General features: G+C 41.6%; 1 protein-coding gene and 1 long non-coding RNA gene across 9 annotated transcripts in view; one reads left to right on the top strand and one right to left on the bottom strand.

Annotated features, from left to right (window-relative positions):
• The window catches only part of WARS2 (tryptophanyl tRNA synthetase 2, mitochondrial), a 74991-nt gene extending 59669 nt beyond the window's left edge, over nucleotides 1–15322 (bottom strand). For 2 of the 5 annotated variants that reach the window (XM_019730589.2, XM_019730588.2), the window contains exon 1: nucleotides 15195–15320. In XM_019730589.2, the coding sequence (XP_019586148.2) occupies nucleotides 15195–15284 (90 nt within the window). In that variant the 5' untranslated portion in view covers nucleotides 15285–15320. Of the gene's footprint in view, nucleotides 1–15194 lie in introns of all 5 variants that reach the window. The other 3 variants (XM_074318611.1, XM_074318612.1, XM_074318609.1) reach the window with 3 other exon arrangements.
• The window catches only part of LOC109446805 (uncharacterized), a 158227-nt gene continuing 146139 nt past the window's right edge, over nucleotides 15302–27389 (top strand). For all 4 annotated transcript variants that reach the window (XR_012491639.1, XR_012491638.1, XR_012491640.1 and 1 more), the window contains exons 1-2: nucleotides 15302–15437; nucleotides 19354–19454. This is a non-coding gene — a long non-coding RNA (uncharacterized LOC109446805). The remainder of the gene's footprint in view (nucleotides 15438–19353; nucleotides 19455–27389) is intronic.

Consider the following 27389-nt stretch of genomic DNA (forward strand, 5'->3'; position numbering starts at 1 on the left):
ACCTCACTCTCCAGACAAGAGGGTTAATTTATTGAAGTGCCAGCAACACCTCGTTATAAAACAAGTTCACATGAAAGTGCTCGGCGTAGATCACAAGACGAGCTTTATAATGAACAAATGGTACAGGAGGCAACAGCAAGGAGAGCTCAATATTTGAAAGAAGGCAACACGTTTACCTTCTGCAAGTTCATCCACAAAACAGAAATAGGGCAACTTAAAGTAGCAGTTCTTAACCTGGGTGGACGGACTTGTGAAATTGTACACAATGTTTTGAGAATTTATGTACATATTTTACTAGGTAGACGATCCACATTTTAATCAAAAGAAATAGTGCCCCCCCCAACCCAAAGTATAAGAACTCTGAGGACAAGGCTTAATAGAAACAAGATGAGGTACATTAACATATCTAAGGAAAGAATATGCCCCCTGGATGGGTAGAAGCTTAGAACAGGAAGCTGTAGTGGGGAAACCTTGGCCATGTGTTTAAAGACTGTCCAAGGGAAAGGGTGTTGTGACACAGGCCACAAATCTGTCACCCAAGGACTATGTCCCGTAACGGAGATGGAGCTTTGGGTTATCACTTGATTGCAGTAGCCAAGGAGGTGATCCAATGAACACCCCTTGCTCTGATCCCACACCCATAGACTCCCTTATTTAATAATTTGGCTCCCCAAGTAAGTTTGCCTGCAAGCAGAGACAAGCAGTGAAGGAAAGTCACTGGTACTCCTGATCATTCTATCTTCACATATGATATGTGGTGTGCATGTACGCATGTGTGGTATGTGTGTCCACGGACGCACGTGGATTGGTCTAAGAAACATTCTCCTCTCTTGGCTTCCAGGATGTCACCTTCTCCCACTTTTTCTTCCATCTATATGGCTACTACCGTGTTTCCCCAAAAAAGTTTCCCCAAAAATAAGACCTAGCTGGACCATCAGCTCTAATGCGTCTTTTGTAGCAAAAATTAGTCTAAGACCCAGTTTTAGTTCAATATAATATAAGACTGGGTAATATAATATAATATAATATAATATAATGTAATATAATATAACATAATATAGTACCCCGTCTTATATTATATTGAACTAAGACCGGGTCTTGGATTAATTTTTGCTCCAAAAGACGCATTAAAGCTGATGGTCCAGCTAGGTCTTATTTTCGGGTAAACACGGTAGTATGTTAACTGGTTCTTCTCATCATCCCAATCTCTTAACGTTGGAATGTTCACAGGCTCAGTACGCCGACCTCTCTTCTGAAAACACTGCCTAGATGATCACACTCCATCTCCTTAAGCACAGTCTATACTGAGGACTCACAAGTTTATATCTCTCTCTACACCTCTCTCTTGAGCTTTGGTCTCATATGTGTAACTGCCTGCCTGACATCGCCACTTAGATACTCACTAGGCATCTAAACTCCGCACGTCTAAAACTCAACTCCTGAGCTGCCCCTCAAAGCCCTACTCCTTTTGTAGCCTTTACCAATTCAGTAAGTGGCTAATTCATTCTCCTGGTTGCTCTGGCCAAAAACTTGGGAATCAATCTTGACTCTTACCTTTCTTTCATCCTACAGCTAATCAATAAAAAACAAAAAAACCCAAAAAAAAAAACAAAACAAAACAAAAAAACAACGTGTTGGTTCTATATCCTTTAAAAAATAAATATCCAGAATCTGACCACTTCTCATGACACCATCTTTGCTACTCATCCAAGTCCAAGCACCCATCGTCTCTTGCTCATATCTTGTACGAGCCCTAATGGGTCTCCGTGCTCTTAGCTCCTCTATTCTATTTTTAATGTAACAGCCAGAGTAAGGCTTTAACACCTACATTAGATCATGCCATTCCTCCAAACAAAGCCTTCAGTGGCTTTCCAACTCAATTCAAGTCAAAGAGAAAGACTTTAGAATTGTTTCTAAAGTTCTGTACAATTGACTTCCCCACTTCCACCTTGCTGTTAGCCATCTACCTTCATGCTCTACTACTATAGTGGGAGCACAATGCAAAAGCAACACGAGGTTAGAACCCTAGCTCCTTCCCCTTCCCAGCTGTGTGCATTTGCTGCTCCTGTGACATTCCTTACATCTGTTTTACTGAGCCTCATCTGTAAAAGGGGGCTAGTCATAGCACTGCTTCGTAGGGTTGTTATGAGAATGAAATGAGTTAATATTTGCAGAGTATTTAGAAAAGCATCCAAAACATAGTAAGTAGTACATAGTACTTGTTAAAGAAAGAAAATGCTCAGTCTTCTTCAGCTACACTGGCCTCCTGGCTGGTCTTTCCACATGCCAGGCTAGCCCCCACCTCACGGCCTATCCATTCTTCTTTCCTCTGCCTGACACGCTCTGCCCCAGAACCCACATTGTACATGTTCTCACCACCACAGGTCTTTCCTCAATGTCATCTGCTTGGAGACCTTTGCTGCCCACCCAGTTTACAACTGGAATCGCCCTGGACAGTTTCCATCTCCTGCCCCTGTTTTATTTTTTCTCCAATATTATCATCTAACACACTCTAAGCTTTAATCACTTGTTTATTATTTGCCTCTCCCTCTGAAATGTAAGGTCTTTATCTGTGTTCTTCACCAGTCTATCTCCAATACCTGGAACACAGTAAGTGCTCAATATCTTTTGAATACATCAATAATATAAAATATTCATGACCTGATCACCCCCATGAATTGGGGAGGAGGACAGAGTTCACCAGGTAACAGATCCAAATAATATACCACTCAACAGGGTCTTTTACTAGTTCAGGGGACACTGGGTAAAATGGTCCAAAATGTCCTACATGACTATGTCAATGGGAGAAGAGTAGATGTTGACATTGATTCAGCAACTTGTTATCTTTCCAACTCTCAAATACTCTCCTAAGTTGATTAAAAAGCGTCGGAAGCTCTCTTTTTCTACGCTAATGTCCATTATCCAAGAAGGGTTCAATTATCAGGTAACTACCCATCCAGGACACTAGCATTCAATTCTTTGTTTGATCTCTTCAACCTCAATCACCAATCCCCACGATCAAACCCTGGACCTTGTTAGCACCCAGAATTCCTGTTGTTAAAACCATAAATGTCAAGACTCGGTCTACACCCCTCCACCTTTCAACTTTTCCGTGCTTTTATTACCACTATACCTGCTCTCCAAGCTCATTTAGAAATTAGAGCCCCTGATTTTTCTATTTTTTTTCCTGGTGCAGCAGTCCCTATCTGTCCTCTCTTCTTCCCGGCCCAGCCAGGCCCCAAGGTGAATCACTTGGACTCTGCTCTCATGAGCAACCCCCAGCTCCCCTTGTCATTGTGTCTCAATGGCCACGCAAAAACGCCAAGCCTGGATCAAGGCCAGACAGCTCATTCTTTACTTATACACCTCGATAACTGAGCACTCTGGGTGAAAAATCTCAAACAATGCAGAACCTACCTATTCATCTAAATTATAGTTTCTAATCCCAAGTAGACTCTCAACCCTCAACACTGCTTATTGAACGCTTTTTAAAAACTTACATAGGGCTCACAATGTGCCCGGCACTATTCTAGACACTTATAAATATTAACTCGTTTAACCCTCACAGTAATCTTCTGAGGTAGATACTATCATTGTCTGTGTTTTACAGATGAAGAAATTAAGGCACAGAAAGGTTCAGTGACTTGCCAAGAACATACTAGTTAGGGAATTCAGTGGTAGAACTTACTAGCTCCAAACCCTGGCAGTCTGGCTACAGAGTCCAAGCTTTTCACTTTTAATTCCTCATACAGATGAAGAGAATTAGGGACAAAGAGGTTCAGCTAATTGCCCCACGACGTCTAATTATCAAGTGAAAGAATGTGGATTTGCACCCAAACAGTCTGACTTTAGAGCCCATATGCTAAACCACTAACCTATTCCATCTCCTCAGGACTTAAGCCCACGGAGGGAATTATACCCATCAGGTTTTGGAGTGCCTAGATTTCCTATCCCATTCCCAACAAAGTGATCACAGCCATCTCTATCTCTCTCTCCCAGGCTCAGAACTCTCTCCTCGAGTTCCCTTGTTTGCGCTGGACCACAGTTCCTCCATTTCTTTCCATCTCTTTCCTGTATCTTCAACCTCTCCATCTTTACTGGCTCCTATAACCATGCTCAAGTGTCTTCTATCCAAAAAGACCCTACCTACAAAAAATTCAAATGGTCAGGCCATTCGTTATAGCTCCCTTCGCTCTCTGTGAAAACTTCCTTCTCATTCAGGCTCCTCAAAAGAGCAATCCTCACTTCCTTACCTCTTGCCTCACTGTAATTCATCTTCTCCACCAATACCTTTTCTATGATGTTGTCGCTAATGTCATTAGCGATATGCCCATTACAAATATTAATGGGTAATATTTTGTCTTTGTCATCATACTCTACCATGTCTTGCTCTTCATTCCTTCTTCTCAGAAATTTTCTAGCCCCTGGTATCCTTAGATCTATACTCTAATAGTCTTCTCCCACCTCTGTCTCTTTTTTTGGATTCTTCAACTCCAGTCTCTCTGCCAGAGTTTGAGCCTACAGAGGGTTAAAAAAAAAAAAAAAAAAAGCCTGACTTTTAAAAATTATTTCTTCCTACTTTACAGGCTTTTCTTGATGTTTTCTCTGTATTAAACCCAACTTTAGGTGGTATTCAGTGGACAGTAATCCCGTCAGTGGTCATGGTTTTGTTACTGCTTTTTGGAGAGCCATTTCTCTCTCCCCATCCCTTCTAACATGTGGGCCAAATGGAAGCTGGATGACCTTATCTCCCCATGATTAGTCTAAAGGTGGACGTTTGACTTTCAAGAAGACAGGTGTCATGGAAGCCTGACCAACAAGTCTGCTATTTAGACAGAAAAATAAGAGGAGAGGATAAGCTGCATCTCTATTTGAGTCATAGATATGTTAATATATTCCCAATCAAAATGAAGGACACATGGTGTGCCGGAGAATCTCTGTTCCATTTTAGAATGTGAAAGACAATGTGGGAGATGTCACGTGGATGCTGAAACGCTGGAATTTCTAAGACATTGAGAAGATTTATGGGTACAACTGATCGTTGATTTAACAAGATGTCTGGTCACTAGTCAAAGACTTACCAGGAAGATGTTACAATCAAACCTCTTCTAATAGAGATAGCATTCTGTGACAATTCTATCATTATGCTTGGTTGATTTCAGGTTTTATTAAACACGTAAATGATAAACTGGTAAGCAAGTATAACAATAAAACTTTCCTCGACCAACCTTTAGAATGCCACTAGGCACTTTGAAAAAAGAAAATATAAGTTCTTTGTAATGTAGATATAAATTCTGCCTCAGTCACACTACTCTACTCTTATGGTAGAAAAATGCAATAGCATTCGGCTGAAAGCTTACAAATGGCCTTACCATCTGCATAGCGTAACAGTACAGTGAAACTTAGGGCTTTTTCTGTATCTACACGGAAAATACCAAGATCCATAGAGCAAAGGTGCTAGGCGTGGTTTGACAGGTTGCTTTCAAGGGACCTAAAGTAAACAATTAAGACAAATGGCAATGTTGACACAATAAGTGAGCTTTTTATTTCCTTCATGAGTTGAAGAAAGCATACTCTTGGCTATAAAAGCAAAAAACACATCAATTGTTGTAGAGATAATATGGCACATTTAGTGAACCAGACAGTCTCTTGAGGCAAAACTAACCTCAAAATAAAATCTTCTTGTCTTACTCCTTAATCCTACACTCTTCTGTATACAGAAATAACAAGCTTTAGTACCAGATAAAAAGGTAGAAAACCCCAGTATATTTAGCTACCTCTGTGAAAAATAAAATTAGGGTTAAAGTGGTGATAAAAGTCATTTCTAGCAACAAGTTGGAAATTCACAGCCTACAGGACAATTATTAAAATAAACGTGGTATTATCTCCCAATCACTTATAAACATCTGGATACCGAAGGTAATAATCAGATCACTTATTAACTGCAGCAAACCTTGAGCATCTTCTGTAGTTAAATTCATAAAAACATACACACAAAACATACGGTTTAAATTCAATATGCTAAATGTCAGTGGTAGGTACTTTCTCATATCTTATCTCATTGGTTTTATTTTTCACTGTATTCATTCACACAATACTCAATAAATTGGGCTCTTTCTGATACAGGAATCAGTAGGCCAAAGATTTAAGCAATCACTCATTTTTTCACACACATAGTTATCATAGCCAGCGTGCAACAGGAAGGGTTCTTCCTGTCCATCTTTCCCAACCACAGGTGGCTTCCAGGGACATCCTCCTGTTGAAGTCAACCTGCTGAGTGGCCGCCTAAGGCTGCACCTATGGAAGAAGGTATGTACCATAAACTATTTCCCGCTGGAGTGTTCACAAAAGGTCCAAATAAAAAAAAAGAGCATATTCTCCATCTGTCCTAAAGTAAATGCCTCTACACAGAGACAGAATATATGGAAGGATGTGTTCGTTTCTAGAAGAAAGGTACAAAGTCCTGTACAATTTCAAAATGGGAGCAATCATTTCCAGCTTCAGAACAAAGTTGTCTGGAACCTACATAGGAGTTTTTGTTAGTGTTTGTTTTTTGTCTCATTTTTGTTGTTGTTTGTCTCATAAAGAATGGTGGAATACAGATAAGAATGAGAAGAAAGGCCTTTCCAAGAAGAGATAGTGGCTTTTACAAAGAACTGAAAGGGAAAAGGCCTGAACAAACTTGGAAATTCTATGAACTCCAGGGCAAGGAATCCATGTAAGACAGCGATGCCCTGGAGTGTTTTGGACCCTGTCTGTGGGAGGTCTTGAATGTGAGGTCATAGGGAGTGCACAGTTTATGGAAAGACCCCAAAGGTTTCTGAGCAAGGGAACAACATAATGAGAGTGCTGCTTTTGGGAGATTAATCTGACCAGACAGAGGGGTAGGATAGTGCAGAGACGGGGGAAATCGAAGGATTATTAAGACTGTTAACGGTAGAGGAGAGAAAGGTAGCTGAGAAGAATTATATATTGAAGAACTCATCCTCATTAGGCACGGAAGAGCCACTAGGTGCTGTGCATTGGCCAAGGGACTTGATATATATGGCAGGATGTCGAATCCACATAGAATCCCTATAATGTGTTATTATTAATCCCTTGCAGATGAGAAAGCTGAGGTGTAGTGAGGTCAAGTAACTTGCCTGGTGTCACACAGTTAGTATGTGATAGAGCCAGGCCTGATTCCCAAAGTCACACACCTTCTGCTTTATCACACTTTCTCTCAGTGAAAAGCCGGTCAACTTTAAAATGACAAGTAAATGTTTGTGTGACCATTTATCCTCTAGATACTTGCTTCTCTAAGTTACTGAATTGCATAGCTTGGTGGCATGGAGGTGGCTGGAAAGTTGCCAGCTATTCGAGAAGCCAGCATTGCCTGCAGAGAAGGATTTTCCTTCACAACTGAAATGGCCAGGTGACTAATACCCACAGAGAGCCAACCTGGCTCTCTCCCCAGAATGGGCAAGGGCTCTACATCGTCTGGTCCTTAATATGTCCCGTGGGACTCCACCTTCATCCTGCACACTTACGCCCAGCCCAAGTGATCTCTTCTCTCTTCCAGGAAGTTTATGAACTGTCTGCTTAGACCATCCTCCCCATGGGAGGACGGGAATCCAAATCGGGGATTTGAGTAAATAGCTCCATTTGCCTTCACCATTACATTCTCCTGCTTCCCCAAAGGAGTCCAAAGTAACACAGTGAATAAAGCATGGGGCTGATTGAATGTACAGTAGAAGGGCCCATGCAAAGTCTCTGTTCAGGGAAGCAGCCCTTTGTCTGGTGTAGAAAATAAACTCTGGTCAACGTTGCTAATTTTAAAGCTTCAACAGCATCCTGACTGATGTACTAATTCACTTGAATTCAATTAGTGAGTTACAGACCCTTTTAAGAACTCCTCGGAATGAGAATCCTTTAGATGAAATTCTTACTTATCCCTTGTAGAAATGGCCCACAACACTCATTACTTTCATCTCTCCCATCTTCCCACTTTGTACTGATGCTACTTTTGAAGAAAGTACTCGGCCATAAATCCCAATTAGACCCTAGATAGTGGTCCCCTGGCCATCCATCAGCGGCAGCACTCACCACCTCCCCCCTGCCTGCAGGGCTGTGCACAGGTTGACCTTTTAGCTATAGCCTGTGTATAAACAGCACTTCCTACATGCACCTTGGGACTCATGTGTTAAAAGCCCTTATTTTACACAGGGTAATCCTAGTGGCAGTAGCCAAATAGAGACATGGAGATAAATTTACAAGACAGCTTTGCTCCTTTCTCATAATTCATCGAGCCAAACAAGACTGTAGGAACAGCAACAACAAAGGATGATTTATAATTTCTACTCTGCATGTCACCATGGCAAGATATATAAGTGGCTTTCATGGAACAGATTTAAAAGTTGCAAAGCAGTTATCAGTGTATTATCATGGGTAATTTGTTCCAGAATTTAATGTCACTTGATTGCAGTTAGTGTACTGAGTTTGGAATCCGGCTACTTTGGTGTACATCGTGGCTCTAACACTTACTTGTGAACTGTCTGAACTTAGGTGAGTTATTTAACTTCTCAGTACTCATCATCTATAAAATGGGGCTAATAGTAGCACCTACCTCATTGGGTTGTGAGGATTAAATGAGCTAATGCATGTCAAGTGCTTAAAACCATGCTCGGTACATGGTAAGCCCTCGATAGACGTGTGCTGGTGTCACCTCCCCCATCATCAGAATGTTTAGTAATAACTGAAGTTATCACAGTCTGTCACACCAGGGCCTCCAAATAAATTAAACATTCAACAATTTTAGTACAAATAAGAAAATAATATTCACTGAACTAAAACTCTACAGAATATTGATATTTACTTATTTAGATTTACCATCATTACTAAACTGGTTAAAAAAATGGGAAGCCAATGTAAATTTAATCAGTGAGCAGAAATTTTAGATGGCTACATAGTGAAGTTGTGCTCAAGATTAAATGAGACGATGTGAAGCATTTTGGAAACTACAAAGTGATATGTTAGAACAGGGTATTATTATTAGTGAAAAATAATAGATTCCACTTGAAAATGCTTTACAAGTTGAGATTTGTTATTTTATTTTATGCTTTCAAATACCTTGATGAAAAAAATCTATAACTATTGTCCAAAGAGCCTAGGATAAGAATCAACATAACCACGGTCATTCATTGAGGGCTCCATCCACGCGGAGCTGCCTGGCACTGTCATAAGTCACAGCCAGAACACCAAGATAGGAATGCGAAGGAGAAACTGGCATCCCTACGTGTTGGTCGGTGTCCTGGCCCAAAGGACAACAGATGGAGAAGCGGAAGTTGTGAGAACCTCCATGGTTATCGCGGTCCCAGGTGGCTTTCACGGAACAGATTTAAAAGTTGCTAAGCAGTTATCAGGGGGCCGGTTAGAAATGGGGTGGCTGGCCTCTGCTTTGTAGGAGACAAACAGGCAGTCAAAAGGATGGTTCCTTAGCCAACCAGAAGTAAGTTCAATAGATGTAACGAAGACTGTGTGCCCAAAAAAAAAAAAGAATTATAGGTGAATTTTTATAAATGATTAGCGGACCAAACAGAACTCCGATGATGGGGTAGTGTGAAGGCCTAGATGTGACCTTGCTTCGCGCAGTATGCAGGAAAGCTAAGAAAAAGTGTTAAGCCTCCAACTGGGAATAAAAGATCAGGTATTGCTAAGAAATGATATATAGAGCAAACTATACATGCCTAAGCAGAGTTAAATTAAGTCAAGCTGGAGTCAGTGGATCACTCCTGGGTCTATAAATTATCTCTGTGCATCCGGTGTCTCACCCTGGCAGGGCTTCCACCCCGAAGGAGTCAATTTCTCCTGTGGAAATTCAGCAAGAAGCCTTAGGCCTCCTGTTGCAGTCTCCAGAAGAGCAATTCCTGAATCCTGAGTGGTGGTGGGTAGAATAGAATCCAGAGCAAAGCTGGAGGAAGTGCTCTTTGTGAGGTGGCTAGAAGCCAGGTTAGCCGTGACTGAGTGAATCCAGAATTATCTTTGTGTGCAGAGATCGGCATGTTATGGAGAACTAAGCTGTGTTTGGAGAGAAAGAAAGAAGGAAGGAAAACTGACTGCTGTTATCTTAAGTAGACTTGTGTAGCTTAAGACAAGTAGAATATATGTTGCATTTTGTTACTAAAATACATATATATCAAAGTAAATACTCCTAAACTACTCATGCACAAGGCAGCTCCTTAAATATAATCCATCCATCCCACATGGTCCTGAGCCAACAAACTCACTTGCATATTTAAGGAAGCTGAAGTAGTTTTCAGACTTCATCGTAAGAAATCTAAGATTTGTGGCATCCTCTCCGGGGCCCCTGGCTGCGCGTGGAGGGAGGGCCGGGGGGGCTAGAGAGGTCAAACAAGCAAGGCGGAAGGTAGTCCTCTACTCCTTCAACCAGAAAAGCTCTGCTTTTATCTGATTTATCTCACAGGGGTTCATATCAGATTTTACTTGGTAAGAGACCACTACTGGTCAAGTGGCAAAAACACAGACAAGGCTGGGTGTGCATCCTGGCTCGGCCATTTACTAGCTCTGTGACTTGCGAAGTGACCTCAGCTCTCCACCCCTTAGTTTCTCCTTTTACAAAAATGGGTAGAATAATATTTCCAGGATTGATGTGACAAATAAATAATAGAAGGATGTACAGCACATGGGAGGCACGAACTAAATTAGTCCCTTTTCTGAAAGACATAGGGATATGTATGTATATAGGCTCACATACATGTATAAATACATCATTGCATAAGTCCCTGCTTACGGAAGACAGTTCTTCTGTAACCTGCAGCCATGCAGCAGATATACTGAGAAAGGACCTGGGCTCAGCAGCCTTACTCTCTTTAGCATTTCCTGGCTGTGGCTACCATCACATTTGCAAGCATAAATCCTCAGCATGTATCTACTAAATCCTCCTCTATATGTTCCGCAATTACCATCAGTGGTTTTCATTAGCTACTCAAAGATATTTTTAAAAATTTAACTACAATTATTTCTAATTAGCTAAGGCAGTTCGCAAGGAAAACCAACCTAAAGAGCATTTTAAGCAAATGGACTCATAGACTGAGCTTCAAAGAGGTTTTAGATTTAGAAAAATACATCATTTAAAAATAAATGTATGTTTAATGCAAAATAATAACAATAATAAAAGGGGCTTTAGAGTGGATCCACACAACACCCTTACTTAAGAAAAGCACCAAAATGAGGTAACCTGATCAAACTGGCAGTTATCTAGCAAAATACCCAGATGACTACAGCAGCTCCAGATAATTCTCCAGGCTGATTAGGTCACGTTGCATGTTGGACGGACAATACACGGCAGAGAAAAGTGAACAGAAAAATGACTGGGAACACTACCCATTTGAATGTCATTAAGATCACAGAAACACCTACAGGAACAAATACAAATTGCAAAATACGGAATGAAATCCCGATAGTAAATTTTACCATCCTAACTCCACAGTTAACTCATTTTGTGACTTTAGGCAAGTTCCTTAACTAAAGTTTGTTTCATGATTTAAAATAAGGTGCTAATACCTGCTCTCAAGCCTTGTTATGAACGATCTCTCTTCTGGGGTATTCTTGCCAAAATCCATGAAAAAACATCAGACAAACTGGTCTACAAAATAATTGACTGATTCTCTTCAAAAGTGCCAAGGTCGTGAAAGACCGAGAAAGTGCCATAGATTTGAAGGAGAAAAGACAACCAAATGCAATATGGCATCCTGGATTTGAACCCAGCCCAGGAAGAGACCAGTGGAAAATCCGGTCAAATTTGAACTGGGTCCATAGCTAGTATTGTACCAAGTTACTTTCTTGGCTTTGATCATTGGATTATGATTAAAGAGGAAGGTTGGTGAAGGGTATATAGGAATATTCTGTACAAATTGTGCAACTCTGTAAATCTAAAATTATTTATAAATGAAAAAGTTAAAAGAGAGCAATTTTTTTAAAAAAACCTTGTTGCAAGAATTAAACACAAGATAAAAAATGTCATATATTGCCTATTTTGGGGGCAGGCATGATTTCTTCATCTAATGGCTATACTTAGTGGCCGCTGACAGAAGGAACAGTAGGTTAATACTGGCCCAGCCCAGGTTTGGACAACTCTAAAAGAAATGTGTTGTTCAAGTGTGATAAAATGGGGACAGTGTATACTACCACTGAGTGATTATAAACCTTGTGGCAGAACTCGAGGAACCATCAATATTTCACCCTTTGCACAATAAAACCGTAAGTTAGTGTTTCAAAAAGAATGGATTCTGTGTTTGACTAATGATGACAGGCTTTTATTTACCTAATGCCATCAGCATTTAAACATAACCTGTCAGATCTGCATTCTGACTCTGGGGTTACCCTCATCTTGTGACACTTCAACAGTTTTCTGTCAGGTAACACCTGGCAAAATAAACCGCTTTCATGCAAATTGTAGGCATCTCAAAATGAGGACTGCTTGCTACAGTTCTTGGTTTTCTCCCTATTTTTTATTTTAAACTTGCGTCTACATTTCGCATTGAGGAGCAAAAGCCTCCCTCTGAGATCACTAAAGGTCGTCAATGCCAAGTTTATTACCCAAGATTTTGGCTTTTTATGAAAACATTAAAACAACCTAGGAATCACAGTACACCAGCAGTCACAATTTCCAACAGGGAGCTATGGATCCTCTACTTCCGCTTCTCACCTCAGGGAATAGTTTCGCAGCCAACACTAATAACGAGCAACTTAGCTATTTCTTAGTTTGAGATAGAATCATTAATATGATAAATCTACATTTCTTTCTATTATACTATACGCTTGCAAAATAATTTTTGTTTTCTACAAAGGTTATGAGATATCATAAAAATGTCTAATGCATCTGGTTCAAGAATCCAATTCTTCCTTCACATATTTCTGCATCTGTTCACAAAATCTCTTTGACTTCAAAGGAAGCTTTTCAAGAGAAAAAGAAGATACAGGAAAAGTGGCCATAAATTTTTAGTAGTCCTTTTCTAAGGCCATTTTAAAATAGCACTGTGGGACAAGTATCTCAGAGGCCTAAAATATCACAGATGATATAATGACTATGCATTTATATGGAGATTTACGCTTTAAAACTGTATTCTAGGCCTAAAAGTGATGGCTCTTCAATTTAGAACATGTGAAAAATATGGAAAGCTTAAAGAAGAAAACTTGAATCACTTTTAATCTACTATTTTGAAAGACCAAAGTAAACAAAAAAAGTAAAGAATGGTTGTTTCCTTACAGTCTTTCCTCTGTGCATATATTTACGTAAATATTTATTTACAAATATTATATTGTAGTTACACTATTAATGCAATTTTGTATCTTTTCTCAATTGGTCTTTCAAATGATGGCAGTAGTCCTTCTGTCGTTTCTAATGACTGAAAATTGTATGTAGTTTCATACTTTAAAAAGGTATTCTCCCTTATATTGAATTCTTATTCTACTCAAAGCTGAATCAAAAGTTTGGAACACTAATCTGTTCTGGAAATTCTACATCTTGAAACACTCTAGATTAACAGTTGATTAACTTTAAAATAATCATATTCATAAATACCACTGAAACAATAGTAGAGGTTTAAGAAATGTTTTCTTTAGCTTTTATAATGATTTAGTCCTCTTAATATCTCTGGGCAATCGTTAGTGGGCTCTAGTTTGTTTTTCTTTTCTCTTTGATTCTTCATTTCTCATATAAGACTGGGTTTTATATAATATAAAACCGGGTCTTATTTTAAGACCAGGTCTAATATAATACAGTATAATACCAGGTCTTATATTAATTTTTGCTCCAAAAGACGCATTAGAGCTGATTGTCCGGCTAGGTCTTATTTTCAGGGAAACACAGGGAAATCAACCAATTCTGGTTCTGCAGAATCAAACCCTCACCTTTCAAAGGGAGGAGTACTTGATGGATTTATCTAATTTTCAATCAGTTCTTACCTAATGTTGCTGTCTGAAATTTAAAATAACATTTAAATAGCTGTTTTGTTGATGAAGAGCTTTCCAGTAGAAAATCCTTTAATCCTTATAAGAATCTTGCGAGGCTCATCAATGAAGAGAACTTAAGCAGAGAAAGTGGTTTATGGGATGATTAGAAAAACAAGTTGAACTTAAATCTTGGTTTTCATAATTAATCTCACTGCTCTACTTTGGCTTCTTAATCGTGGAGCCATAGATTTTTCCAAAGGTTGAAGGAATGTTAATGTGTCCGTCAGTCCAACCCTTCCTCCACCCATGTTGCTAAAGAGAATAAACCCGGCGAGATCCAGTGACTTGTCGTGTCACAGAGCTAGCAAGTGGCTGGCGAATCCCTTGACCTCTGGTTTCCTAACGTCCAGTCCACTACTCTCTCCCATTACCAGTTACCATGCAAAATCCTCACACCTACGCATTGCAACAATGACTGTACAAGGACGCCAAGAAATCACCTAATAATCACAGGATCTCAAGTTTCTCCTTAGTCCCCAGAGGGCACCTCCTAAGAGATGCACGGCAAAGTGCCCACCCCCTGAGATGGCACTTGAAGACGTTTAGTCAATGAGTGAAGTCAATGTCTGAATGAGGGAAAGGGGGAATTTATATAAACATGTATATTTTTTCTTTTGATAGGAGGCTAAAATTGCAAATACTGACGAGACAAGCTGAAGGCCGTGTCATGCTCTCAGGAGGACAGAGCAATGGTAACAGCCGTGCTGCCAGGCCCAGGACAGGATGAGGCACTTTGGCAGCTTGTTGTCATTCCTTCTCAGAGCCTGCGACATCTACTCTGGATCAAGGAGGAGGAACGAGCATTTGCTCAAGTGCCGCAGTGCCGGAGGGAGGACATCACAAACTGAAAACCTCCCGATTCCAAACAAGACGTCTCATTGCCTCGCTGGCACCCCGGGCGTGCAGCGTGGGAAGCACCGTAAAGCAGTTAACAGACCAGGAGAAGGTGGGCACTCCCAGTGGGCACGCTCCTCCCACAGGGGCGCGGTTACGTCATCACGCATTTTGCAACGTCGCCACACTCCGTTGTAAGAGGGCAGTCTTAAGCGAGGCAGCTTTAGGAGAGGCACGGCTGGGAACCCTCCAGAGCAAACGGGGGGAGCGAAGCTAATGGAAGGAAGGGGGACGAGAAAGGCCTAGCGGGATGGAAAACCGGCCAGAGAAGGACCAGCCTGGGTTACCTGGGGAGCGGGAGTAGCTTCGGGTCCTGTATGAAGTGCCCGGATGAATCTCCAGCACCCACGCGCCTTCCGCATTGAGTATAGCGCCATCTTGAGAAGGGCGGAGCCTTCTGGTCTTGAGTGACATCTGCTCAGAGAACCGGTCCCAGATTCGCCGCTCTTTAGCTTGCTGCGCCTGCGCGCACGCCCTCGGGCGCCGGCTGCTGTGCAGCTGCCGCGGGGAATCCGGTCTTTGCCGCGCAGGTGGGGGCAGGAATGGGGTGGGGCTTGACTTGAGTGTTTGCTAGGCTTTGCTCAGGCTTCCCGGAAAGAGAGGCTCCTTCTGGGATATTAGTAGCGGCGTTTTAGACAGGAAGAAAGTCAACTGAGTTGTTTTTCGGATCCTAGCCACCCAGAGTCAGCTTTCAAGAAGTTTCTCTACGAATGGGGTCTTTCCAATCTTTTTAGAGAGCAGCAGGTGGTCTTTTGAGACCTATGTGGCCTCAATTTATCTGATCTGCAGATGTTTGTTGAACCCTACCATCTGCTAGGTACTGAAGGTACAAAGAAAGACATAACTTGCCTTCAAGAAGTGTACGGCCTCGTGGAGTAGCAGATAAATGATGCACTCTTTGGAGTTTTAGTAGAAATAAACACCCAGATTGGAGAGGAAGAGTGGTCAGGATTGTGGAATTTCAGCCTGGCCTAAGGAAGCCTGATAAGTATAAGGTATCAGAAAAAGGTGATACGTGATAGAAGAATTGTTCTGTGTTTTGGAATAAATCAATGGAGTAGAGTTAACAGAGTGCTTTTTGCTTCTGTTAGTGCACCCCAAAAGCTCCCAGACAGATAAGATAGATAGCGGGTAAAAATATAACAGATTCGTCAGAATTCCTTTATATGTTTTGTTGTATTTATCTATTGAACAAATACTGAGAATTACAATGTTTTCTTAGGGAGAAGAAGGAGATAAATGGAATAAGGATGCCCATACTCTTAAAAGGAACTGAGCTCTTAACAGGTTAAGTTAAACTATAAATTAAAACTATACATTAAAATTTCAACAGTGGTGCAGAGTACTGGTGAAGTTCAAGCATAATTGGTATAGTATAGAAATAAGCAGGGAAGGAATTGTAGGGATGACAGCAAAAAAAAAAAAAAAAAAAACAACTGAGGAAATCAAGTCTCATTCTGCAACAAAACTGATCAGTTTGGTTTTTATCAAATTTTGAGGTGTTTACAGTACTCACACATGTGACGCCCAGTAGATAATTAGGTCTGAAACTCAGGTGATGGTTTGAACTACAAAACAGATAATTGAAGCCAAAGAAGCCGTGAAACTGTCAGGTAGTGTTTGTGGAATAAAAGTGGATAGTTGGACGGTGGAAATTAAAAAGAGTAGGCAAAAGATGCTTTAAAAAACCCACAATGCAGTACTGAAACCCAGGAAAGATTTTGCCAGTGAAAGTGATTGATCTTTATAACGATACACAGTATCCCTTGTAAATATGCAGTTTTATAAATGCCTCAATGTTTTGTACTCAGCAAAGCATTAAAATACAGTTCCTTTTGCAAGTATGTTACTAATTAGATTCAATGACCTTCGGAATTAGTAAGATTAGATTTATGACATACTAAGCCATCAGGATTGTAAGATGAAGCCTAGAAATAAGATGAGGGTTACAGCAGAAAGCTGTCAAAGAGCCTGCCCACTTTATTTCCTCAAACAGTAATTTTTTTATCTGCCAGGACTCACATGACTGATAATACTTTCACAGGAGATATACTCCCACTAAAGAAGGTATAACAGAACACAAGTGTGTAATCACTTCAATATCTGTATTTTTTTCAAAGTAAATTACTTTCAAACTTAGTAATAAATTGTGTTTCCCACCACAGTGGTGACCTGGTGACTCTTGTCATTCAGCCAGCAAGGTTGCTCCTTGGACAAGAACTATACTTCGTATTTCTTATATTTCCCCGTGCATATAGTCTAGTTCCTTGCATAGAATAGACATATCTTCTAAATCTAAATTTTCTTTTGACAAAGTGCACGACTAATTGTCATAGGTTGATAAGCTTTTAACAGCCAGAAGGGACAACTGACAGTAGAAAAGACATCAGGCCTATTAAAAGCAAGCTGGTTTTGTCTGCTTTTGTACTTTTTTTTTTTTTTTTTTTACAGCGTTCTGAAACCTTTTGGTGTCAGGGAAAGTATCACCAAGAAACCATCATCTAAGCTCACCGTCTTGTGCTCTTCTAAGAAGTACACTATATTCATATTTTAATAAGGATTCTAAACATTAATCTTGAATCTTAAGAAAAATATAGTTAATCTTTTAAAGAAAAACTGTGCACTTTTGAAATGTCTCCATACCAATGGTTAACATTTTAAAAGTTTGTATAATGTAGGGTTAGTTTGGTTACATGGGAAGTTCACTTCAGGGGATATTTCATTGTCCAATGGTGTTTTTTTAAATGAAGCACCGCTATATTTATTGCTATCATTTGGTAAGCCAAAGAATTTTAGTAAAATGAGATATAAATGTTGTATTGAAAGCAGACTTCAGAGAAACTTACAATTAAAAACCTTTACCGTCATACACTTATAGCACGCCCGGTATGGCCATATAATATGTTCAGGTTTACGATTTTGAACACTTGTTTAAAATGTGGTTGCTCATCAGCACTTTTATTTTATAGTAACTTTTGATAATTTTGCTCTTTTCTTAACATTCCCTGCAAATCCTGTCCTGCTTGAAACAATAGATTAAAACCAGACTGGCAGTTGGGGGGAACGCTTTCTATTGCAACCATGTGTGTCAGAAGAAAGGATTAGGTTTCCTTGTCCAGAAACATCAAGGGGAACCCCCACCTCCACAGACACACCTCTATTCCTCGGTAATGGAGAGTTTATATCTCGTTAGATTTAAATGGGATAAGGAAAGAGTTTAAACCCACTCTTAGCTCTCGTAGCATAATCAGCCCTCAAGTCTCAAAGTATCCAATTTTGTTTCTCTAATTTAATTCTAAGTGTCAGATTGGTATTAGATGCTGATCAGGGTAACGGAGAGTTACCTTACACATTTATTCACTTAAAGAAGAATTTTGCAGAATGCAAGGACTAGATGGCATCTGTGTTCAAAACTTACTTAAAGCAGAGTCCATTCGCCTCTGACCTTTTATTTATATCGAATACGGTTTTTGATTTTTGTTTTTAATATAGAGAGAGATTCTACATACAATGAAGGCAAACTTTTCATATTATGGGATGCAACTACAGTTCTCTGACCATACCATCTCATGCTGGACTTATTATAAGGACTTACAGTGAGGCAGAGTCTACCCTTCAATGAGATAACTTCCAAGAGTCATTGGAGTATGTGGGAAACCATAATGATTTGGAGATTGTTCTGTTTCACATTTGGCTTAATTCTAGTTTTGCTCTTCATACTAAGCACCGTCACAAAAATCACACAATGAATATGCAGGGATAGGAAGAACTGATTTCCAGATGTGTGCCCTACTTTAAGCACTGTCACTTAAAGCTGAAATCGCTATAGCTGGTCCCAGGGAAAGGCACACCCCTGTGTCATGCTTCATAGAGTGACGAAATGGCTCATTTTTAAAGGGTTGATGCTCTCATCGCTCCACCTCTGACTTTGAAAGAGGCTGTCTTCCCCCAGCAGGTTTTGAGGAAGTACAGATTATAGCATCTTCTTTGTGTAAGGAGGCTTACCTGGTCATTGGGAAAGCTACTCTAGGGTTTTAAGGAAGGCATTCATATCAGCTTTTTTTCCTGGAAGATGGCCACCTAACAAAATTAAGGGAGACACTGGCTGGTGTGGATAGCAAAATGGAGTTTTTCTCAGAATACCTTTCCCTTAAAATTAAGGTCCAAGGCCAGCCATAGGTTTTTTTTTCCAGATTTAACTTCTTGCCTTAAGGACTCTCTTTCCTACTCTACAACGAAGACATTTTGATTGGAGTTGGGAGAAGGTGGGGAGGGTGAGGAGTTGGAGCTGACCTAAGCGAGTAATTTCCATGTATTAATCTTCAGAGAACTGACTCCATTACTTGTCGAGTCCTGAGGACCAGGAAGAGGATGGATTATATGGGATGGTGCAGGTCCCGGAATTCCTGTTCATATTTGACGCTTTCTCTCGATTCTCTTTTTCAGACTGCTGTTTCAACATTAGAGTACAAGCCTTCAAAGAAGACGGAGAATTGCTCCCTTAATGAAGTATGGATGTAAAATGGAGAGAATAATGTTAGAGAAATGTAAGAGACTCTTTTCAATATTCCCCATCTCACTGTTCACCCTCGGTCTTAGTACATAGGTTCCATGGAGGAAATGGAGCTTAGAAATTAACAAACTAAAGTTTAGAAAGCTCATTTTACCTTGTTGTCTATGTTAGCATGCTGTAGCTTTTCCAGATGGTGTGACCCTAAAGACGAGGTCTTTATGTTATCTGCACATTCATTCTATTTTTAAATCACCACCCTGTGTTCCCCAGAAACTTCGTAACTGTGGTGAATGGACTTCCCACTTCCGAGTTTATGTCTTACAGAAAGAACTACTGTGTTTCCCCGAAAATAAGACCTAGCCGGCAATCAGCTCTAATGCATCTTCTGGAGCAAAAATTAATATAAGACCTGGTCTTATTTTACTATAATATAAGACCGGGTCTTTATAATATAAAATATTATAATATAATATAATATGATATAATACAATATAATATAATACCAGGTCTTATATTAATTTTTGCTCCAAAAGATGCATTAGAGCTGATTGCTGGCTAGGTCTTATTTTCAGGGAAACACGCTATAGCAAGGTCTCCAAAAAGCTTCCTGCAGTGTCTTTTAGATAGGCCCTTTTCTGTTTTGTCTGTGTAACCAGCTACAGAGATCCCTTCCCACACCCTGTCTATCTAGTGTAATGCTAGGATCCCAGCCATGACTGCTGCTTAGATCTTGATCTTTCTAAAAACAACATCGAAAGATATCTTGATCTGTCTAAAAACAGGGAGGGTGTTAACCTCACTGTCTCAGTCAAATCCCGTCCTCACTAGTCAGATTCCATTGGACTTTCCAAAAACCCACTGACAGCTATGTTTTTCTTCACTTTTTGTTCTTAATAAGTAGAACTGAGCGTGAACTCAAAGAAAATTTGTATGCTGGACCCATTACTGATCGCAGTGAACCATCTAACCTGTATGTGCCTTTTTCCCCCCTTATTTGTGAAATGAGTGAAAAACAGGAGGGTTAGATGACATACACTGTAACTCTTGTGGTTCTAGGAACTAGTTTCTGTTTGATCCAAAGTTAGGTTCATTTAGAAATACAGAGATAGATGTTACAGTCAGGATCCAAATTTCAGCGCATACCCCCGCGCCCAGTGCCCATGGCAGACGTGTGTGTGTTACGTGCCGGTGAGTCAGCTCCCACTGATAGCGACCCTGTGAATGAGTGACGTCCACCGTGCCCTGTCCTCACAGCCCTGCTCAGCTTCTGTAGACTCATGATAATGGCTTCTTTTATGGAGTCAATCCATCTCATGTTTGGTTTTCTTCTTTTCTTGCTGTCTTCCAAAGACCCCTGCCTTCTCATGTTGTACCCAAAGTAGGACAGCCTCAGTTTTGCCATGGCAAATACTGAGATACAAATATTGAGAATAGGCCTAAACATTTCTCTCTAGACTGTTCTACAGGCACCTACCTTCAACCGAGTAAAATTGGCCCTACTTGTCATCCTGTCATGACAGGGTTACATTTATTAAAGACAGAGAACATGAAACTTTTCTCAGCCAACTGTGAACAGGAAGTAGCTTTCCACAGTAGCTTTTCAAAAGGTAAATAGGAAGAGTTCCTTGATCAATTTTCGTCTGTCTAGCTACTTTAGGTAGCAGTTCACTTAGTTTCCAACTGGATTGCTTTTTGTTGTTTCTCAGAAATATAGTCATTATTTTGTAATTGGCCATCACGGTGATTTGCATGACAGCTGCTAATCCAGAGGGGGTTCTAGGAGAGAGTTATCCAACAGGTGCTGTGGTCTTTAGGAAAAGAAGGTAGCCGCTGTCCACCCACACTTGGCTAGAGAGGGGGATGAGGTGTGTGTTGGGGTGGGGGTGGAGGGCAGTACCCTGCCTCTCTCTCTTCCCCCCTCTGATCTTCTGATCTTTTATTTCCTCCCGTTTGCTGAACCTCAGGGCAAAGGAGCATGATATATCTGATCCATAAAGTTCTGTTCTTTCCCCCTCTCCCGTCCTCCCCGCACCCCAGAAGCACAAACAGGATACACGATAGTAGACAGTGGATTGGGAAAGCCAAATGGAAATATTCAGTACAGAACTACTATCCATTTACAGAACGAAAAATATAACTGGGGGGAAAAAGTGATAAAAATCTAAATCTTCTTAGAAAAAGTTTCTAACCAGGCTTAAACTTGAAGGCAAGACCATGTTCTCATCCCTAACATAGCAGAGTACTTGGGACATCAGAGGAAGCCTCAATAAATATTGGCAGGTTGATTAAATGAACAGATGAACACATGTGAGGGGAAAGAGGGAGGGGGTATGGTGAGATATTTTAAAGATAGACAGTGCAGGGAATTGGGGAAATTTTTTTAAAGCCTAGAATAAGCCCTGGAAACATTTTTAAAATCTCTGATATATGCTTGCTTTCTTGTGGTTTGCTCTTTCCACTGAAAAGCAGAATGCATAAAATATTCTGATTAGTTGAGGGTTATTACTTAGGTTCCAACTAATGTTTTATATATAAATCTAAGTTGCTGCTTCTCTTTCTGTTTGGCCAAATCCCTGTGGGAGGGAGCAGCATTCCTGTGGTGGGTAAAATAATTTCTATGGAAATTATTCCAAACGCAATTTCTGTAAACACTACGTGAAGATATGATTTATTTCTGGGTTTAGGCCTTGTGCTTGCATCATCTCCCTATTTATCATCAAGTTTTCTGCTTGCCAGCATCTCTACTTAAGGATCTGCCCATATCAGTTTTGCGTCTAAGAGGATCAACTTCCTTTAGGAGGGTTGAGGCAGTGGGAAGCGAGAAAGAAGAGATTGTTTTAGGAGGCAACAGGTATATTGACAGGAGCACTGGACTTTGTTCCCAGTCCCGACTCAGCCACACTAGCCAAGTGACAGTGGGAAGTCCTAAATCTCTCAGCTGGTTTTTGTCTAAAAGAGTGGTTGGACCAGGTCATTCTCAAGATTCCTTCCAGCCCTTCCGTATATAAGCTTATGCTCACGCAGGTGTCACATTTTTAACTCAAGGATCTCCTGGTACTTTGGAAATAACATCTACAAGGCTGACAGGCTGAAGTACCCTCCCATTTAGATGGTCCTGCTGAGACCTCACTGATTCTTTAATTATTACGTTGTGAGTTTGTAGAAGAGCCAGAAACTAACTGTGTCTTGCGTAATCTGGTGTTGGAGGTAGTGAACCGCACTGTGACTAACTTGAATAGAGTGTTGTTAGTGAGAAAAATCATGAGATAATAAGACAAAGGGTGAAATAGGGAGTCTTCTAATATTATTGCATGTATCTCCTAGGGGTTGGGGGGTGTTTGGGAGCCAGTGTTGGGAGAGAGCCAGGAGGCAGAGTAGGGATAGAGGAGATGGGAGAATCATTTAGCTGTAAAGGTTGTCAGGCGAAGGTGCCAATGCTTTTATTTATTCATACTGTCCACTCATTTGATGGACTGAAGGACTAAAAAGGTAATCCTGTGTCACTACCGGTACCACGTATGATTCTTCTTATATGTTATCACGTGTATCACCTTCTTCTCTTAGCTCCAGTTTCCTAGTTTCCACTCTGAGACCTCAGAGACAAAAGGAATTGGAAAGCCAGCATTCTTCCCTCCCTCCCTCCTTTCGTTCCTCCCCCACTCCCATCCTTCCGTCCTTCTCCCTTCCCACCTACCATTAACCTGGGACATCTAAGGTACTGGGGCTCCATGGAGGATAAAGACGTGGATGTCACCACGGAGAAGCTGAGTACCCCAGGGAAGAGTTCTTGTAAACTTGTTACAATGGAATGGGATAGGTGCCATTCTAGAGCACGGACGTGGTAGTGTCAACTCAAGTCCCACAATTTAAAAAGTGTTAGCAGCTAGGGAACTCGGTCTGAATCCACAAAGTCACAGACAGAACAAAGAGGCACATTTTGGGGCCTCTCTCTTGGTCAACAGGCACAGCTCCCACGCCAGCCCTGGCTATGCTTATCAATTACTGTGGTACCTCGGTTTTTTAACGTAATCCGTTCTGGAAGACCATTCGAGTTCTGAAACATTCGAAAACCGAGGCACGGTTTCCCCATAGCAAGTAATGCAAAATGGATTAATCCGTTCCCGACCTTTAAAATCAACCCCTAAAACTGCAAATTTAGCATGAATTTTACTATCTAATGATACCATAGATCCATAAAATTTACGGTGTTTGTAAACTGAAATGTTCGTCAATGGAGACGTTGGAAAACCGAGGTACCACTGTATATTGTCACTGTTAGTTTGCACCATGGTAAGGAGGAGACTCCCGTGCTTAGGGCACAAAAGGTCACACCAAATTGTGGTTTCTCTTCAAAGAATAACATTCCTTTTGAACTTCCTTTGTCTGTTATCTTCGAACTGCTTGGGAATCAGGGAAGGAAACGTAGGACATCGGTAGCTCTGACCGTGACCATCTTAGGAAGACCCCACAGCAGTCGAGGTGCCACCCTTGTTAAAATAACAACACTGTGTTCAAGTTAGTCGCAGTGCGGTTTGGTGCCTCTGACACCAGCTTACTAGGACGCTCAGCGCAGCCTCGTAGATTCTTAGACCTTTCCTCCAGTTGCCTGACACATGAGGTGGTGAGATGGGCCAGGGAGACACAGAGCCAATAACATATAAACAGACTCTGGGGAAATTGATGTTCTGGTATTTACTCATCCAGCAAATACTCACTGAGTGTCTGTCGTGGGCCAGGCACCATGCTAAGTGCCAAGTACACAAAGCTGGATAAGACACCGTCCGTGTTCTTTGAGGTCATAATTTAATGGGGAGACTGCATACAGCAAACAGGATTTTAGGGAATACGTCTTTGTGTCAAGGAGCTCCTTTAATTTCCTTCAGATCGCACGGTGGGGGCATTCCGGGGCCCACTGCTTCCGATGTGTATGACCTTGGACAGGCTTCCTAAGGGTGTGGGCCCCAGTGTCCTCATCCAAGGATGGGGCAAAGGATCACGAGCTGCCCCAGTGCCCTCACAGCACTGAGATGAGTACTGAACGGGCTCTTGAAGGAGGTGCTGAATGGGATTTCGAGTTGGAAAGAGGAGCAGGGGGCCTTAGGAGCGAGAACTGCATGAAGGGAGCAGGGACCTACAGTTGAACAAGGTGTACAGAAAGGTGAGGGGGAAGAGAGGAAGGTGTTAACATGCCTCCCTGCTGGGTCTGTTCCCTCAATCAGCAGCCAGAGCATGTCCCCTCATGGCCACTTCTCTGCTCAGAACCCTCTAGTGGCTTTCCATGCCGTTGGGGAACAACCGCAGTCCTTACCCAGACCTGTAAGACCCGAGTCATCTGCCTTCTCCATCCCAGCCCCCTCCGTGCCCTCTTTCCCCATCGCCAGCCCCTTCCCGTTGTCTGCTCTGGACGCATTGGTCTCCTCACGAACTCCCAGCATTCATCCGCACCTAACATATTTTACCTAACTTGTTTTTTTCTCCCCTCGAATGTAAGCATCATAAGAGCAATGACTTTTGTCCGTTTTCATTCTGTACCCCTTAAGTTTAGCGTGTGCGTGGCTAATAACATACTTGTTGAATGAGTTTCTCCAGTTCACAGATAAGATCCAAAGAGGGAAAGTGGGTGAGGTCGAGGTGCTCTTTAGAAGGAGAGTCTGGACTCCGTAAGTCTTAGGTCGGCTGCCTTTCTGCCCACAGGCCCTGCAGTAGACAGAATAATGGGCTCCAGAGATGTCTGTATCCTGATGCCCAGAAACACGGCAATGGGTTTTGTAGGTGTGATGAAGTTAAGGATCAATTCATTCAACCAACATTTACAGCACATATTGATATATCTGATTTAGCACAAGAAAAAGGAAAGATAGGAAAGGAGAATTTTTACATGTTTATGTAATTTTTTTTAAAGCAGTGGGAATAACTGTGCATCTTACTTTAATGTGAGGATTTCCAGTATTTTTCAATTTAAAAAACAGTAACAAATATGTTCTGAGAGATACTTCAAGCCAAGCACCATGGTAGACACTAGAGATAAAAGAAAACTTCTGAACTATACACATTTACAGCTCAATAGGGATCACAAGTGAACAGAAATTGTCCCACCGAGGACGCAGGTGTCAGCAGGGAGGGAAGCAGGGTGTCACTGGAGGCCCAGAGGACAAAGCATTGGGCTGGAGGGGACAGGAAGTAGAGAATTGCCAAAGTCACAACTCAGTTGAATGGTCTGATCGCTATACTGGAGGTTTTGCTAACCAGTGGCAGCTGTTTTGCGGGCACCTTTTCCACCATCCCCATGTCCCTGCCTGGTCCCTTCACTCACTGCCTCCCACACCCTGGCATGACACAGGCATTTTCGGGCCCTTTCTCAGGAATCTATTTAGAGCCATCGTCCTGTGCAGCCCAGGAGGAGTCACCGCCCATGACGAAACAAGGGAGGGACTTGGAAGAAAACACCATAAACACGGACAAAGCCAAGCAGGAAATATGCATGTTTTCATTTGCTTTCCCCAAACAGGATGCTTTCACACCACTTTCTGTAATCCAAACAGTATGTTTCTCCTTAACTATGAAGATGCAGTGACTGTCTAGCAGAAAGCCCCAGGAGAGCTGTTCTTCCCCCACGATGGGGTCCTCCCCCTCGTGGTGCTCCGTTACCACCCTGTGCTCCCCCATTTCATGGGGTCTGTCTCCCCCACCCCCATCGCCTGACTGTGTTCTCCACGGACCCCGGAGGTCCCTGCAGAGCAGTGACCTGTCTTGCTTGAGGTTGTATGAGACATATCCTGCACACGAGGGGTACTCGTACTCCATAAATCATTGCTTCATTGCACTGAATGGTATAAAACAATGTAGGTGCTAATTTAGACACATTTCGAAACATCTGAAGTGAAATTCGCATTTTGGAAGGCAAGAGATGGGTTTCGATTTTAACTGATGATTTCTATCAGAACATAAAAATGTTCCCACAATTCTCAAATGAATATTCGCCGATGATATTTCTGCCTGGCTTGACAGGCTGAGGACGGGGGACAGGTTGAGTACATAAGAAAAACTGTGTTTGAATTGCCGTCTACCTTGTGACTGTGTAGGAGAAGGAACACGGGATCCATGCGGAGAAAATGCTCTGAAAACTCCACCGGGGGTTGCGGACGGCAGTTCAGGTTTTCACACAACTGCAACAGGATCTGCCTCTGCGCCCAGGCACTTGCAGATCCACACAGACCTCGGCGTTTGGATGGGACAGGAAGTGGTTACTTGTCACAGAACATCCGGGACTTAGGGCGCAGATGGTTTCTCATCATTGGCCTAGGTCAGGAGGACTCAGGCTTTCACTTAATCGGCAGTGAAGGGTCTCAGGGAATCTTTGAACAATAACACTGTTCAGGTACCCACGTAGGGAGGTCACCTCTTGATTCGTTTTTTGAAAATTCAAATCACACAAGTGACAGTGACACGTCCTGGTGCCATTTCATACCATCCCTGACTTTTCAGAAGCAATGGACGCCAGTTGTCTTGTCTGGCAGGGTTTGCTAGCCCTGGCTTTGTAACGGTCCAAGGAAACTGCAGCTCTCCAGGGGGATTGCAAAATACTTGTAACTATTCTAAAAATGAAATTAAATACTCATTTTTATCTTAATTTACATATGCCACCCAGTACTCTCAGATGTTAGCGCTGTGGGAATGACATGGCCAGCCACCCGAGGCTGTGACTCTGAGATGCAGCTGGGAATTCTCAGAATACGATGGCAATGGTCCTGCAGTCCAGTGCTCTGTGGCTTCCACCTGAGCCAGCGTGAGGGCCAGCCAGTACTTATCTCTCTGTGTGGCTGTAAAAAAAGTCTTGTAGGTCCAAGACAGTCAGATATTACTTCATAAAGCCTTAGTAAGTTCTAGTAATTCTTGATTTCTCTCAAATCTCCCCGGATAACAAAGTAACAAAGTGTCCGCCTCTTACCATTATAATGTAGATTTGGTA

The sequence above is a fragment of the Rhinolophus sinicus genome, linkage group LG14 (genome assembly GCF_036562045.2).
Source record: "Rhinolophus sinicus isolate RSC01 linkage group LG14, ASM3656204v1, whole genome shotgun sequence".
In the NCBI taxonomy this organism is placed as follows: Eukaryota; Metazoa; Chordata; class Mammalia; order Chiroptera; family Rhinolophidae; genus Rhinolophus; species Rhinolophus sinicus.